This window comes from Paramisgurnus dabryanus, chromosome 8, assembly GCF_030506205.2.
Source record: "Paramisgurnus dabryanus chromosome 8, PD_genome_1.1, whole genome shotgun sequence".
Taxonomy (NCBI): Eukaryota; Metazoa; Chordata; class Actinopteri; order Cypriniformes; family Cobitidae; genus Paramisgurnus; species Paramisgurnus dabryanus.
In genome coordinates, this window is record NC_133344.1 from 30,204,437 (window position 1) to 30,217,217 (window position 12,781).

The window sequence follows — 12,781 nt, forward strand, 5'->3', positions numbered from 1 at the left end:
GTGATTACCAAAATCCTTCACAAAAGATTCAACATCAAAATATAATGCTCAGATGCAAAAGCCGTAAAGCCACCTCTATCAAAAATGTAATAATGATATTGATGAATGCTCTTGGCACTTTCATCAAATACTTGCTTCAAATTCGCTTAATCCCGGTATCAGCCATTGATTATAGCGCTTTATTGGCAGAAACAGTAAAACAATTTTTTATCAAAGTCCTCTAAGTGCACAGTAGCTGAATTTGATAAATGACAGCAAGGTAAAAGAGTTTTTAACATGTTTAAAAGGAGCTATATCGAATATATTAGGATATTGACTGAATCTATGTCACATTTTAGCCATATTCAGCTAGGGTGTGGACATAAGAGAGCTTTAAGAGTGTTTCCGTTTTGTGTGGGTATTAATGATTTAACATCTTTCTGACCTCCAAGACTTCCTTTTGAAAGTTTTTACAAAGCCATTATTCTCAGGCAAGAATGGATTACTTCCTTGGAATGTCAAACTGTTATGAAAATGGATCCCTAATGCGAAATCCAACCAAGAGACTCATTTCAAATGCACTACATTAAGCATTAGTCAGTTCCTCAGGACCGCTGATCGAAATGTGGTTTTAAAAACAAGGTGAATTAAGGAATGTGAACCCTTAATGAGGCTTCACAGAACAGCACGCTATCCAAGCACACAAGGGCTGGGTTTCTGACATCCTTCCCATACTCACCGGGAACTGTTTTCATTGCCTTCACAGTGTCAGTGTTAATGCAAACATAATAACAGTAAGAAGAGCTCAATTGAAGCACTTTAGAAAACAATGATAGGGCTATTCAAATAAATAAAGCATACGTTTTTATTCGCAATTATCCGATCGGAATATAAAAGAAAGCTTATGCAACAACATCACACCAACAGCATTTATACTGCATTCCTCCAAAAAACCACTGTTGAACCAGATGCCAATATGAAAGGATGTGATGTTGTTTTCAGATGCTCTCTCAAAGTTTTTTTAGGGGGTTGAATGTTGCCAGTCGAGCAACAGGATACTCAAGATGTCACAAAAGACAAAACACACAAACAAGACTGAATTACAGAGCAAAGTAATGCAGCGGTTTGGTCAACACGAAACACAATAGGATAGTGCACTCTCTTTTCTTTCTCACACTGTCCGCAAAATGGCATACCAAGGCGCCAATCGGTTTAGATACCCAATACCACCCACATTGAGGGCTTTGTCCTTAGGTTTGTTTGCCAGTCAAATAGATTTAACTTAATAACTTCACCTGTGTGACCACTCGCACAGGTGGCTGAGATTTACTTTGCGCACCTATTAGATAAATCATGACCAAGATTGAAACACTTTCCTTATTTTTATTCGCTTATCAAAGGCCATTTATATAGTTAAATATAGAAAATCCTCATTTAGTATACTGTTCAATCATGGCACTCACTAAATCCTTGGTGTTTTTAAGTCTGATGACATCATGGGGGGCGTATTTTGTTGCTTGTTGTGAAGCCAGAAAGCCTTACAACCCTAGCTATGTGGTGTTTCGAGTCTGTCGATTTTTTCGACAGACTGTTAGTGTTTCATCTTACAGAAACATATATTATACCCTAACCCGAAGCAAACTTTTTAAGTTTGATGGCTTGACATAAACTACGCCTCCTCCTTGACCTCGGGAACAAACTATATGCCAGCATGATGTCGTCTTGAAACACCAAGGATTATACAACGCAACGTCCTTGTTAAAAAGTAAAACCATGAACTAAGGGGTTTTGTGCGCTTGGTTTAACCACAGAAACACAATGCAGCAAAATCACAGGATCTTTCGTACCTCTCCAGACCTCACACCTTTCCCGTCATTGTAATTACATCATACATCAACATCTAAAGGGAACACAGGGGAACTTTGCGAACTTGGACCTCATCAACATCACAGTGCCGGGATGGCGCTCCTGCCCGGTACAGCTTATTAAAACCTTGAACGGTGCCTAACAATTACAGAGACAGCATGGAAGATCAATGTACATAAAATGCCCTCTTTGTTACAATACCCAGACAGAGGGAGCTCGGAGGCGCTTGGTGAACAGATGGATTTTGCTTCTGTCTGGGGCAAACGCATCACTGACAACCAGGGGACACACATTTGGAAAGACATCTGAATATATTCAATGCATGTGTTATGTTGGACAATGCATAAACAATGAATATGCCAATACTGAAAGAATTGAAAATGAATCGAAATCCTGCCTTTTGCCAGTTAGAGAGAAAAATAAGTCCTGTGCTCCTGTACAGCTTGGTGGTAGAGTACTATGGCATGAGCAGCGCAAAAGGCCATGGGTTCGAACCAAGGAAATACACATACTGATAAATATATACCTTGTAATGCACTGTAAATTGCTTTTGAATAAAAATGTAAATGTATGTCCTACACTAAACCCAATCAAAATGGGGAACAGCATGTGTGCGAGGCAAAAGGTTGCCCCATTACATTCTTTAATGGATAGAGGCCCAGTTACAAAAACCTCTTATTATCACATTTTCCAGGATGGAAGAAGTTCACAGCAAAATGCTTTTCTGCGGTCATGGTTTGTGTCCCTCTCTGCTGGCTCAGCTCATAATAAAGTCTAATACTCATTTCCTGATGGACCTTCTTCAAAAGAATCTTATAATGTGATTGGCAGATTTCAGCCGGGCTAAGTGAGATTAAAATCAAGTACAAAGACGAGCCGGATGATAAAGCAGCACACATTTTTAATAATAAAGACTGAAGTTAGTCTATGCATTTATGTGTTGGTCACCTTTACGCTACATAAACATGAAAGTCTCTTTATATAGCAGTAACGTCGAACGAAATAAAACCCCTGGCTAACCTATATCATGCAACAATAAAAATAACACAATCTAACATAGATTTTTTTAATGCATTACTTGCACGACTTGTACCTAGCAAAGTGAGGCTGGTGTTTGTAAGTGCTGAGCTTGCAAAGCTTTCACCTTGGTCTAATTTACTCAATCGGGTGACATTTGCTGACTGTATTTCCATAACATTACAGTACATCTCTCTCAATCTACAGCAGTGCTGCTATCACAGACACCGTGTGTGACCCCTCTGTCCTTACAACCCAGTATTAGCCCAAGTACTGTACATCCTGCGGCAGCAGTATGACATTCGACTGTCTACTAAATGTATACTGTACTTAAATGACCCGAAAAAAGCACATGAGCGCCTCAGGCTTTCATATTCTCTATTGGAGGTGAACAGCTGATTTACATTTTATGCATTTGGCAGACGCTTTATCCAAATTGATTTACGGTGCATTACAAGTTGATATACATTTTTGTCATCATGTGTGTGTTCCCTGGGTATGAACCCATGACCTTTTGCGCTGATAACACAATGGTCTTCCATAGATCTGTATAAGATTTAACCATACCCCTTTATGACACAGAAACGGGTCTTAATGGGTACCACATTGTGTCAGCAGCATATGCCATGGGTTCGATTCCAGGAGAACACACATACTTCTGAAATGAACTGTTTGTAATGCATTGCAAGTTGCTCTGGATAAACACGTCTGCCAAATGCATGACATATAAACAATATAAAAACATACAAAATAGTATTCGTTCCCCTGAATTTCTTCAATCCAAATTTATTAAACTCAATCCAGTGACATGAAACTGGGGGTTCTCCTGTTTGACCCGCACAACACCAGCATCAATTCCATCTGTCAAAATAAGCTATACTATAATATCAACAGTGCTAACCATTTTGCAGGCGCTTTATGGACTGTTAAAGTTGCTTGCATCTATTTTCCAGCCTCCCGTTGGGCTCCCATTTGGCTACAAAAGACATGATTATAGTCATTCAGTTTAACAGACCACTTCCTCTAGCAGTATTTTTTTAAGGCGCAGACGTAGGGTTTCTCCCATTTAAACCTAATATTTAAGGCAACAGAAATGAAGGGTGCCACTGGCAGCTGCCCAAAAACAGGTCAATACCTCCAGACTCTGCGGCTGCAGTGCTTTGCCTCTCCGGGGCTCAAAATACCCTCCACTCCCTGGCCAAAACACACCCAAGATTTCACGTGTACTTCACCAGATTCATTCACACAAGCACTTCACAACCATTTCATATTGAGGGTGCACACTTTCCATGAGATCAGTGGATTTTTAAATCACCTAAATCACAGATAACTTGTCCTGGTAACAATGTTACCTTAGTGGAATATACCTTTACCTACATTAACCATGGTTTTATTTTATCCTAGTAAAACAGAAGTAGCCTAATGTTGTTTTTGGTGGATTGATTACCATATCTCTTTATAATGAATATCATGGTTAAACTATAGTTCCTGTAGTGCAACCTCAGTCAATTTAAGAAACTATAGTTACTCTAGTTAACCCATGGTTAATTTTTATAAGGGAAAAGCTACACCTAAATAGTCAGATAATAAAATAAAAAAGCTGTTTGGTAAAGTCATTTAAAACCTTGCAATGCAGAAAAACCTCGGTTTTAGTGGGATATCGAAAATTTATCGCAATAATATTCAAGTGACGGTTTATGATGGATTTTTCCTCTAAACATTCAAAAGTATTGTTAGAAAATGAATCCACATGCAAATTTTAGTAACACTCATAAATGCATGGACACGTCTCGCTTACAATGCTTGTAATCGTAAACCAGGACTACCGGTATATTTCATAATAAAAATTACTGCAGTAAATAACAAAAACGAACATTAATACCATCGTTACAAGTTCATCAGCTCAGGGAGCATCGTCCGCATTCGTACACACGACCATGCCATCGCTACCATCCATAAACTTTCTCCGCAAACTTGCGTTTTAAGTCAAAAACATTAGACCTCGTCTTTAAAGTAAAAGTACCCACCAGTAACCACGCAAAACACAAAGCCGATGAAAGGTAGAAGCCCACGGAAAATCGTGCTATTCCCAAAGATGTCCCTTATCTCCTTTGCCATGGTTTGTGCGTGGAGGCGCAGCAGTGAGTTTCTTGATGAATGAACTCGAGTCTGGTCCACAGCAGCGGAACCACGCGAGGGCGGTACCGCCCTGTCCAGCACTTCTTTACCACTAAAAATAAACCCTTCAACAATGCAGGGCATCTCAATTCGCCCTCATTCAGTTACGATTGACATTATAGTCTGAGATGTGCATCTGTATTTACGTTTTGAGAATCTGTTATTTTGGTCGTAATTTGGTTTATGCAGCTGCTAAAATACTCATATATGTAACAGTGCAACACTATACGACTTAATAGTTTTAATAGTAAAAATAACTCAGGGGCTTGACTCAAATGGGTGATGGGAGGCTCTGGACTCTAGTGAAATGTCGCCAGTTCGCCCAGTTTAAAGCATGAGACATGCTGGGCACGCAATCCGTAATGCTTTGTTTTATTTATGTCTTCCACGAGTGATAAATCCCTATCTGAGTGGTGCCATTTACACCAATCAATCATTTTTATTGGCTCCCTTTTGAACCTACGTAACTTCTCTCGCACCGAAATGCAAAGCATCTAAAGTGTTGCACAAAGTAGAATATTATTTTGGATGACTTTATACATTGTAAATGCAATTATATGAAGATCGGCATTCACATTCAGGTCTGAAAGCAATGCTGCTATTAAAAACATGTTAACCCCATGTAATGCAAACATTGTAATATGAAACTAAACTGTTTTAAATGTAATAGAAGAATATAAAAAATGCGCAGCATTATGTTAAAACAACTTGGTTTTGCAAGTCAATTCAACGTACTATTGTAAGTTCTGATCTGTGAACAGAAGTTGAAATGGTTTTTTTTATCATTTGAAATGTTCAACTGGTGCAAGAATTCAACACGACGTAACAGTGTCACGTCACGAGCCAGCAGGGGCGTAGCAACCGGGGGGGACGGGGGGGTCATGACCCCCCCACTTTTACTGTGCGTTCACAAGGCCACCAAGCATCAAAGTGGCCAGAAGTCATAAATTTTTAATGAGAGACGGAGGCGAGCTCCGGCGAGCAACAGCGCAGTGCGTCATGTACAGTGTTCTCTGATTTGTTACTTAGATTTGAGTGAACTAACATTCAGCCAATCACAGAGCGTGTCTGTATGAGCTTCAAATCTCTTGTTGCTCTTGTGAAGTTTCGTTTGTTCATTTACTTTTGCTATTACGCCGTCTGGGATAAAATGCACCCCAGAAAAAAGCAAAGGACGATTAGCCTACATAATTTTTTCAAACACACGTTAGATAATGTTGCAGTATGTCGTGATGACACAAATCACGAGATAAAGTTTTCATGTTATGATTTAACCTACTGTAGTTAAAATACACTATGGAGTCGGACCTCCTCACGCTGCGCAGGATTCAGCGTGGGTTGCACAGATTAAAATAAGCAGAGTTTAGAGCTAAAATATGGTTTGTTTATCTCAGTTTAATTTTAATTCGAGTTGTGTTGCACCACTTACATTTAAACACAGCTTACAAACCTTATAATATAGATTAAAACTTATTTATGTTAAACCCATCATCTGCGCTGATGAATCTGCCGGTGTAATTAAACAGCAACAAATGTTGACGTTGTCATTCATAAAGAAAATAAACAGTTTATGCAGGCAAATGTAATATATTTTTTTGTAGCCTATATTATAAATCACTATACATCGGTAATCTAAAGATCTTATTCAAATAAAAACATTTGACAATCATTAAAACAATCAATTGTATTGATTAACGAAGCAATGTGGCAGGAAATATTGCGAAGCTCAGTTATTGTGATATAATGAATGAACAAGATGTTCCGACGCGACGCATTTGTCATGAAGCACCGCCGTGTGTCCGTTTATTCACTGCTCTCAGTTTCTGACTGGAGCGCGCATGACAGAGGAGAAGCGCATACGAGCATCGGGAGCTGTCACTGATAGTGTTAAGTAATATTTTTAAGCCGTCAAACTCACTCTGTTGAGACGTTATAATAAACGCATCTTTGAATAGTGCCACCACGCTCGCGGTGTCTGTTTCTGATGATTTAGCCACATATTTAATTGTAGAAAATCTATTTGAACTCATCAAACATTAAAGTTAATCAGAGATTTAAAACAAAGTTTAAAGTAATGGAGCAACAGGATTAAAGATAATCTAGTTTAATTGTAAAAAGTTTGGAAGTTTTGATGTTTTGAACAGGGGGTGCTGTGAAATAAATTTTTTTTTAACAAAAAACCTATGAGCCTATAGGCCTATTTTAAATACATTTTAAAAATAAATACATTGAGTTTTAATACTTTATTGTCATATACACTTCAGTGCACACAGCCAGGGTCTGAAACATACAGACATCATCAGTTATCAGATAAATATATGCGCTATTAATCAGAAGCAGAAATACTTTGAATAATCCCAGGGAAAATTACTTTCATTATAACTTCAGATATACATACATAGAACATATTTTAATACAACATATAATATTATAACAACATAATAATAATTAAACTTCACAATTTTTAATATCCATGCGGACGAAAATATTTTACTTTCGTTTTTAAATCACACGTCGATTAACAGTGGTAAAATATTCTCACAGTAACATACCTAGTATATTTTTATATAGATCTTTTTTTTTACTAAATAATACTATTACTGTCTTTTTTAACTTACAATTCATAAATGGAACAAAAATAATAATGGGTTTAGTTCTGATATTGTATACTTTTATAAAATAAATACATTGTGTATAATTACATTTTTAGAATATATTAGGCTTTATATAAGGTTTGTACTCTAAAAATTCTTTATTTGTTACAAACAAGAGATAAAGAATTTACAAACGTTCTCATCTCACCATATCCACAGGTACATAGTCATTATATACAATAAATTCGTGGGGTAGCATTTAAATAAAAAAAAAAGATGCATTCGTTTAAAGTAAAGCATTTATTTACTTAGATGAAGCAGCTATTTACGCCTTCTAACGTCTCATAATCGGTCATCATTTATGTCCAAGAGACTCAATAATAATCTTTTACATTTTAATCCTTTAATTTTTCATATTAAAAAGCGTTTTTGTGCTTCTTCGCATTCATGTATGTGATAAGCAAACCCGCGTTGTCATCCCGTTAATACTGTATGCGCATAATATCAACGCGCTCTTTACTATAGCAAAAGACACTCGCGTCGCGCATTGCGCCGGTTGTATAATAGAGTCCAAAGTCTCTCATGAGCTAGGGGACGAATGCCCAGGGAGTTCAGAATTCCTGTGTGGGCATGCATTAGCCAAAGGTGTGTGAGTCTATTCTGGGTCATGGTGCTGCTTACCCATGTCTTCAAAAGACGCAAGGCGGAGAAAGTGCGCTCGGATGAGGCCACGGAGATGGGTAGGCACAGACAGTAATGAAATTAAAATCCTAACATACGTGTGTCAAAAATAATCTCCTAAAATATTCATAAGTAATATATAAATTGTGCAAAATATTTTTACTTAAAAAAAATCTCCCTCTCGCCAACAGTGGGTGCTACAGCACCCACAGCACCCCCACTTCCCAGGGCCATGTATGATTAAATAACTTACTTCCATCTTGAAAATATTAAAAACTTGTAAATACATTGATTTAGGTTTTATTGCTATATTTTCATAAAATGTATGTTGTATAAAATTAGTGTAGATGTAATCTGTATATTCATCAAAATACAAATGTAGTGTAACTGAAATATTGTAACTATCATAAAATATCTTTATTTCATAAAAATAAAGTAGGCTATAGATGGTCTCACATTGGTTTCAAAGTCCTGCAGTATTTTTAAATTGTGAGTATGATTTCACAAATATAGGTTCATGTAAGCTATCATGGCATGTTCCCAAAATTGCCACTAGGTGCTGTAAAATGCCAATTGGTATTCTATTTTGGAATGTATTATTATGAACAGCAGCTTTACTGTCCCCCCCACTTTTAAAATGGCTGCTACGCCCCTGCGAGCCAGTACGTGATGTATTCCTGTTAAAAAAGCTTTTTTATTTGGGAAACTTTACTTTTAACCAGCATTGGAACAACATGCAGAATATTTACTTTTTTGTTAAAGTACTGTCTATTACAGTTAAGAAGTCGGACAGATGAACTTCTCTCTATTAAGATATGCGGTTTGTTGAACTTTATGCAGCTCTGCGCAGACCACTCGATGTATGACATCAAAGTACCGCGGGAAAATTCGAAACATTTCATATGATGTCATACGCCGATCTGTCTGCGCAGCGATTTATGAAGTAGAGCACGCCGCTTTGTTGTTTCCGCAATCTGCATGCGCAAAACATACCTTCAAAGTTCATTTTCATCAATAGGTTTAGGCTGCCATCTGCTGGTTGAAACCGTACATGTGCGAAGTCGAGTTCTCTATTTTAATATCTAACTAACACTTGAGTTTACCTGCCGTCATATTGAACATTGTTTTAAGAGTGATGCAAGTACACCTACAGAATAAACGAACAAGGATACATTTTATTGAATTTGACACTTCTACATAAACTGTTCTGGACAAATTGGACATTAAATCAATCAAGAAAATAAATAACAGCAGTTTCATTGTGCTCTTCAAAATATGAAACAATATAGCCTTAATGATACCATACTATTTTAATAGGCTATTATATCTTCAAGGATTTTATGCTTTTTTTTATGTTTAATATAATTTTAGTGTTGTACAGACTCATGACAATTGTACAGCAAAGAACATAAACAAACACAAAATATGGAAAATATATACATATATAAATATTAAATCAATGTGATTTCTGACATTTGCTACGTATCAATGTTTCAATGCATATTAAAAGTTGCATTAACGAATACATTAACCCATTTTTCTTAAAAAGCAACCGGATGGACTTTGAGGCTGCTCTGTTGTTTTAAACGGACAGCACTATATTGACCGTCAGTCGACAAAATCTGCATTGCTAGTAAATAGCAATTCACTACCCATACGATAAACGCAGCATTTAAAGCAGTGTTTCTGAACGTTACATAACAGTTAATCGCTGCAATCGGTTCATAAGGTGCATTCAACATCCCATCATATTGAGTGACTCTAGTCTTCACGAAGGTAGGCCTCTGGAACATTTTCCATTTCGGGTTTGTCAATGCTGGAGGCATATTCAGCCATTCTCTGGATTTCTTCTGCTTTAGTCTCTGCCAGTTTTTTCTCTGCATCTTTGGAGATCTTTCGAACCTCCTCCACTTTGGACTGAGCCACCTGCAGATTTGTTTTTGTTGCTGTGCGTGCATGCTCCGCTCCTGTATAAAATAATTTGGAATGAATTAATACACAGACCAGACCACATAGTACCGGTAATAAAAAGACAAAGGTTTTTGGATTGAATACTGATCAAATTTATAACAGTTTACTAGAAATATTCATACAAACATACCTGAATTGTAGGCTGCCTCTGCTGACAGTTCACATATGTGGATGGCATTTATCCAGTTTGACTCGAACCGGTTACATTCATCTTGTCTATCCCCAACCTGACAAAAAGGAAAAAATATTGTGAAAACTCCGTAATGCTTAGTGAAAATTCCCCTTTTAATACATGCACAATATCAACAAGATCTGTTAATGATAATGCTTATCAGCATCTATGTCCTTCTGATAAGTAAACAACACTACGAAACTACAGAAGGTCTTGTTCTACAAGAACTAAACAAATATTTAAAAGAACAAAATTTACCTCAACTCGTTGGCCAATGATCACCTGCCAAATTCTGTCCTCTTCAGCAGGGGTCAGTTTACCTATTGAGGTTATGTACCGCTTCTGAAGGGCAATGAGCGTATGCAGGGCCTGTTAAAAAAACATGACACAGTTACTTCCAATTGTAAACATGTTTCATCAGTTAACTGACTTATGATTCAGTGTTTATAGATCTTACTTTGGCATATTGTGTTAGGGCATCCACAAGGGCCAGCGTGGTCTGAGAGAGGTACGTGTTGGCACTGTCTGTGACCAGACAGGAAGCCCGGCGAATGAGTGATTCATGGGAGAGGTTTTCCACTTGCTGTTAAAAAAAGTAAGCATTTTAAGGGAAAAGTTTGTAAAGCTTAGAAATGTACGCCATTTAACCGCCCAGTCAACTAACTCATCAGGTTTGTTACAAGTTAAACTGTTGCATTTAGACCAGGTTTTTCAAGTAAATTTAGCATTATTAATTATCATGTTTAATGAGATGTTTAGACTTTAGCCTGGTTTTCACTGTCAGAGTTGCAAGTATTCAGTAAACATTCTTTCCACTGCTAAACGGTTTGGTTAATTATATTCATTAGTAACCATAATGAAACTGTATTGTCGCGCTCTGCGCTTACGTCGGAACTCGACTCTCTCGTGAACATCAATGGGACCGTTACCCAAAGAAAGCTAATAAGAAAAAACTTGTACTCAAAAAGCATCGTTACCTGTGTAAAGGGAACTGCACAGAGACCGCTGGTGACACTGAATGCTACTGCGCTGGATCGAGAGACCTTGGGCATGCGCATGAGACGCTGGTGAACAGAACTGCTGCACAGCACAGTTGCTTTGTCCCTTTGATATGACAAGAACAAATCAGAAATTAGATCAAATCCTGGTTTAAATACCCCTCTTAAAATTGAACTGAATACAAACTTACTTGAGTAGTTGAACGCACGCAGCGCTCAGCCGAAGCGCCGCCATGTTTCTCCGGGCAAGCAGGAAATCGGTCCGACCCTTAAGAAGATTCCCACCAGCACAAAAGCTACAGTTCCTAAAAGCCTGCATGTTGCCTTTAAATCTTAAACGAATTAAAAAATAAAAATAATAAAATGCGTTTTAGTCCTTGTTTGAGATTTTTCGGATGTATAAACCTTCAATAAGGTCTTGGATGTGTGAAATTACTAGCACTGCCCACCAGTATTTATGTAGTGCTCGGGACCCTGCCCCCGCGTGGACACTGCTCTATTGATCCGTTTATTCGGACCTTTAATCTTGATTTTAGTGGTTTAAGTTCAAGGAAAGATAGGGTTTGACGCACATTTACACACTGCGTCAGCATACACATTAACAAGCTGTGGTAAACACTCTTACTGGGCTACAGGGGGCGATTAGTGACCCTGCAGGAGAGACGTAAACAATGCGTGTGGAGAATTGATGAACATGTACAGCACGTTTCAATAGGGCGTTGCAGAAAAACAAATCTGTATGATAAAGAAAACCTAGTGGACAAAAGTCTATATACTCAGTACACGGTAAAAATATGCAGCATTTTTGTCAAATCAACATATATTTTTATGCTACTTTAATTTTAAAAACTAAGCTAAACAAGTTCAACTTGATTTTATAAGCTATGGTAACTTATTACAAGCCAAAACTTAAAATAATAGGTTGAATTGACTTGCAAAACCAAGTTGTTTAAACTTTTTTTTTTAACAGTCTACCAGTGACCAACTATATGAGTTTTATTGTGTGTTTACTTCTTTGGGAGATAACATACCTTAAAATCACTCTGTGATACAGTTAAAAACTGTCTTACGCAAAGTAAGCTCAAAGCTCTTTACAGACCAATTCAATCGACCTCAAGCCAAGCAGATTATAGTGACTGACTAACTTATCTTTTGGCTTTGAATAGTTAGTATGAATTAGTCTGAACATTGCTGGGAGACAAACAAAACTATTTGTCCTGTTGCACTTTGTTTTAAATATATAATGAAATAAAACAATCATAAGAGTGTATAATAAATGCATTATTGCATTTGTTGATGCATGTTTTCACGTGTGTATATTAATT

At 37.3% G+C, this 12,781-nt stretch overlaps 2 protein-coding genes across 2 annotated transcripts in view; both read right to left on the minus strand.

The window, feature by feature from the left end:
- Nucleotides 1–5,019, minus strand: part of nectin3a (nectin cell adhesion molecule 3a) — a 38,997-nt gene extending 33,978 nt beyond the window's left edge. The window contains exon 1 of the mRNA XM_065281510.1: nt 4,890–5,019. Within this exon, the coding sequence (XP_065137582.1) occupies nt 4,890–4,980 (91 nt within the window). The 5' untranslated portion in view covers nt 4,981–5,019. The remainder of the gene's footprint in view (nt 1–4,889) is intronic.
- A 4,451-nt stretch (nt 5,020–9,470) lies between these two features.
- On the minus strand, nt 9,471–11,900 carry diabloa (diablo, IAP-binding mitochondrial protein a). Its single transcript, XM_065281511.2, has 6 exons — nt 11,648–11,900; nt 11,436–11,562; nt 10,916–11,041; nt 10,717–10,827; nt 10,417–10,513; nt 9,471–10,282 (listed from the first exon to the last, which is right to left on the minus strand). Exons 1-6 carry the CDS (start codon nt 11,773–11,775, stop codon nt 10,077–10,079), a joined length of 795 nt encoding a protein of 264 aa, XP_065137583.1. The 5' UTR covers nt 11,776–11,900; the 3' UTR covers nt 9,471–10,076.
- Between the last annotated feature and the right edge of the window lie 881 nt (nt 11,901–12,781).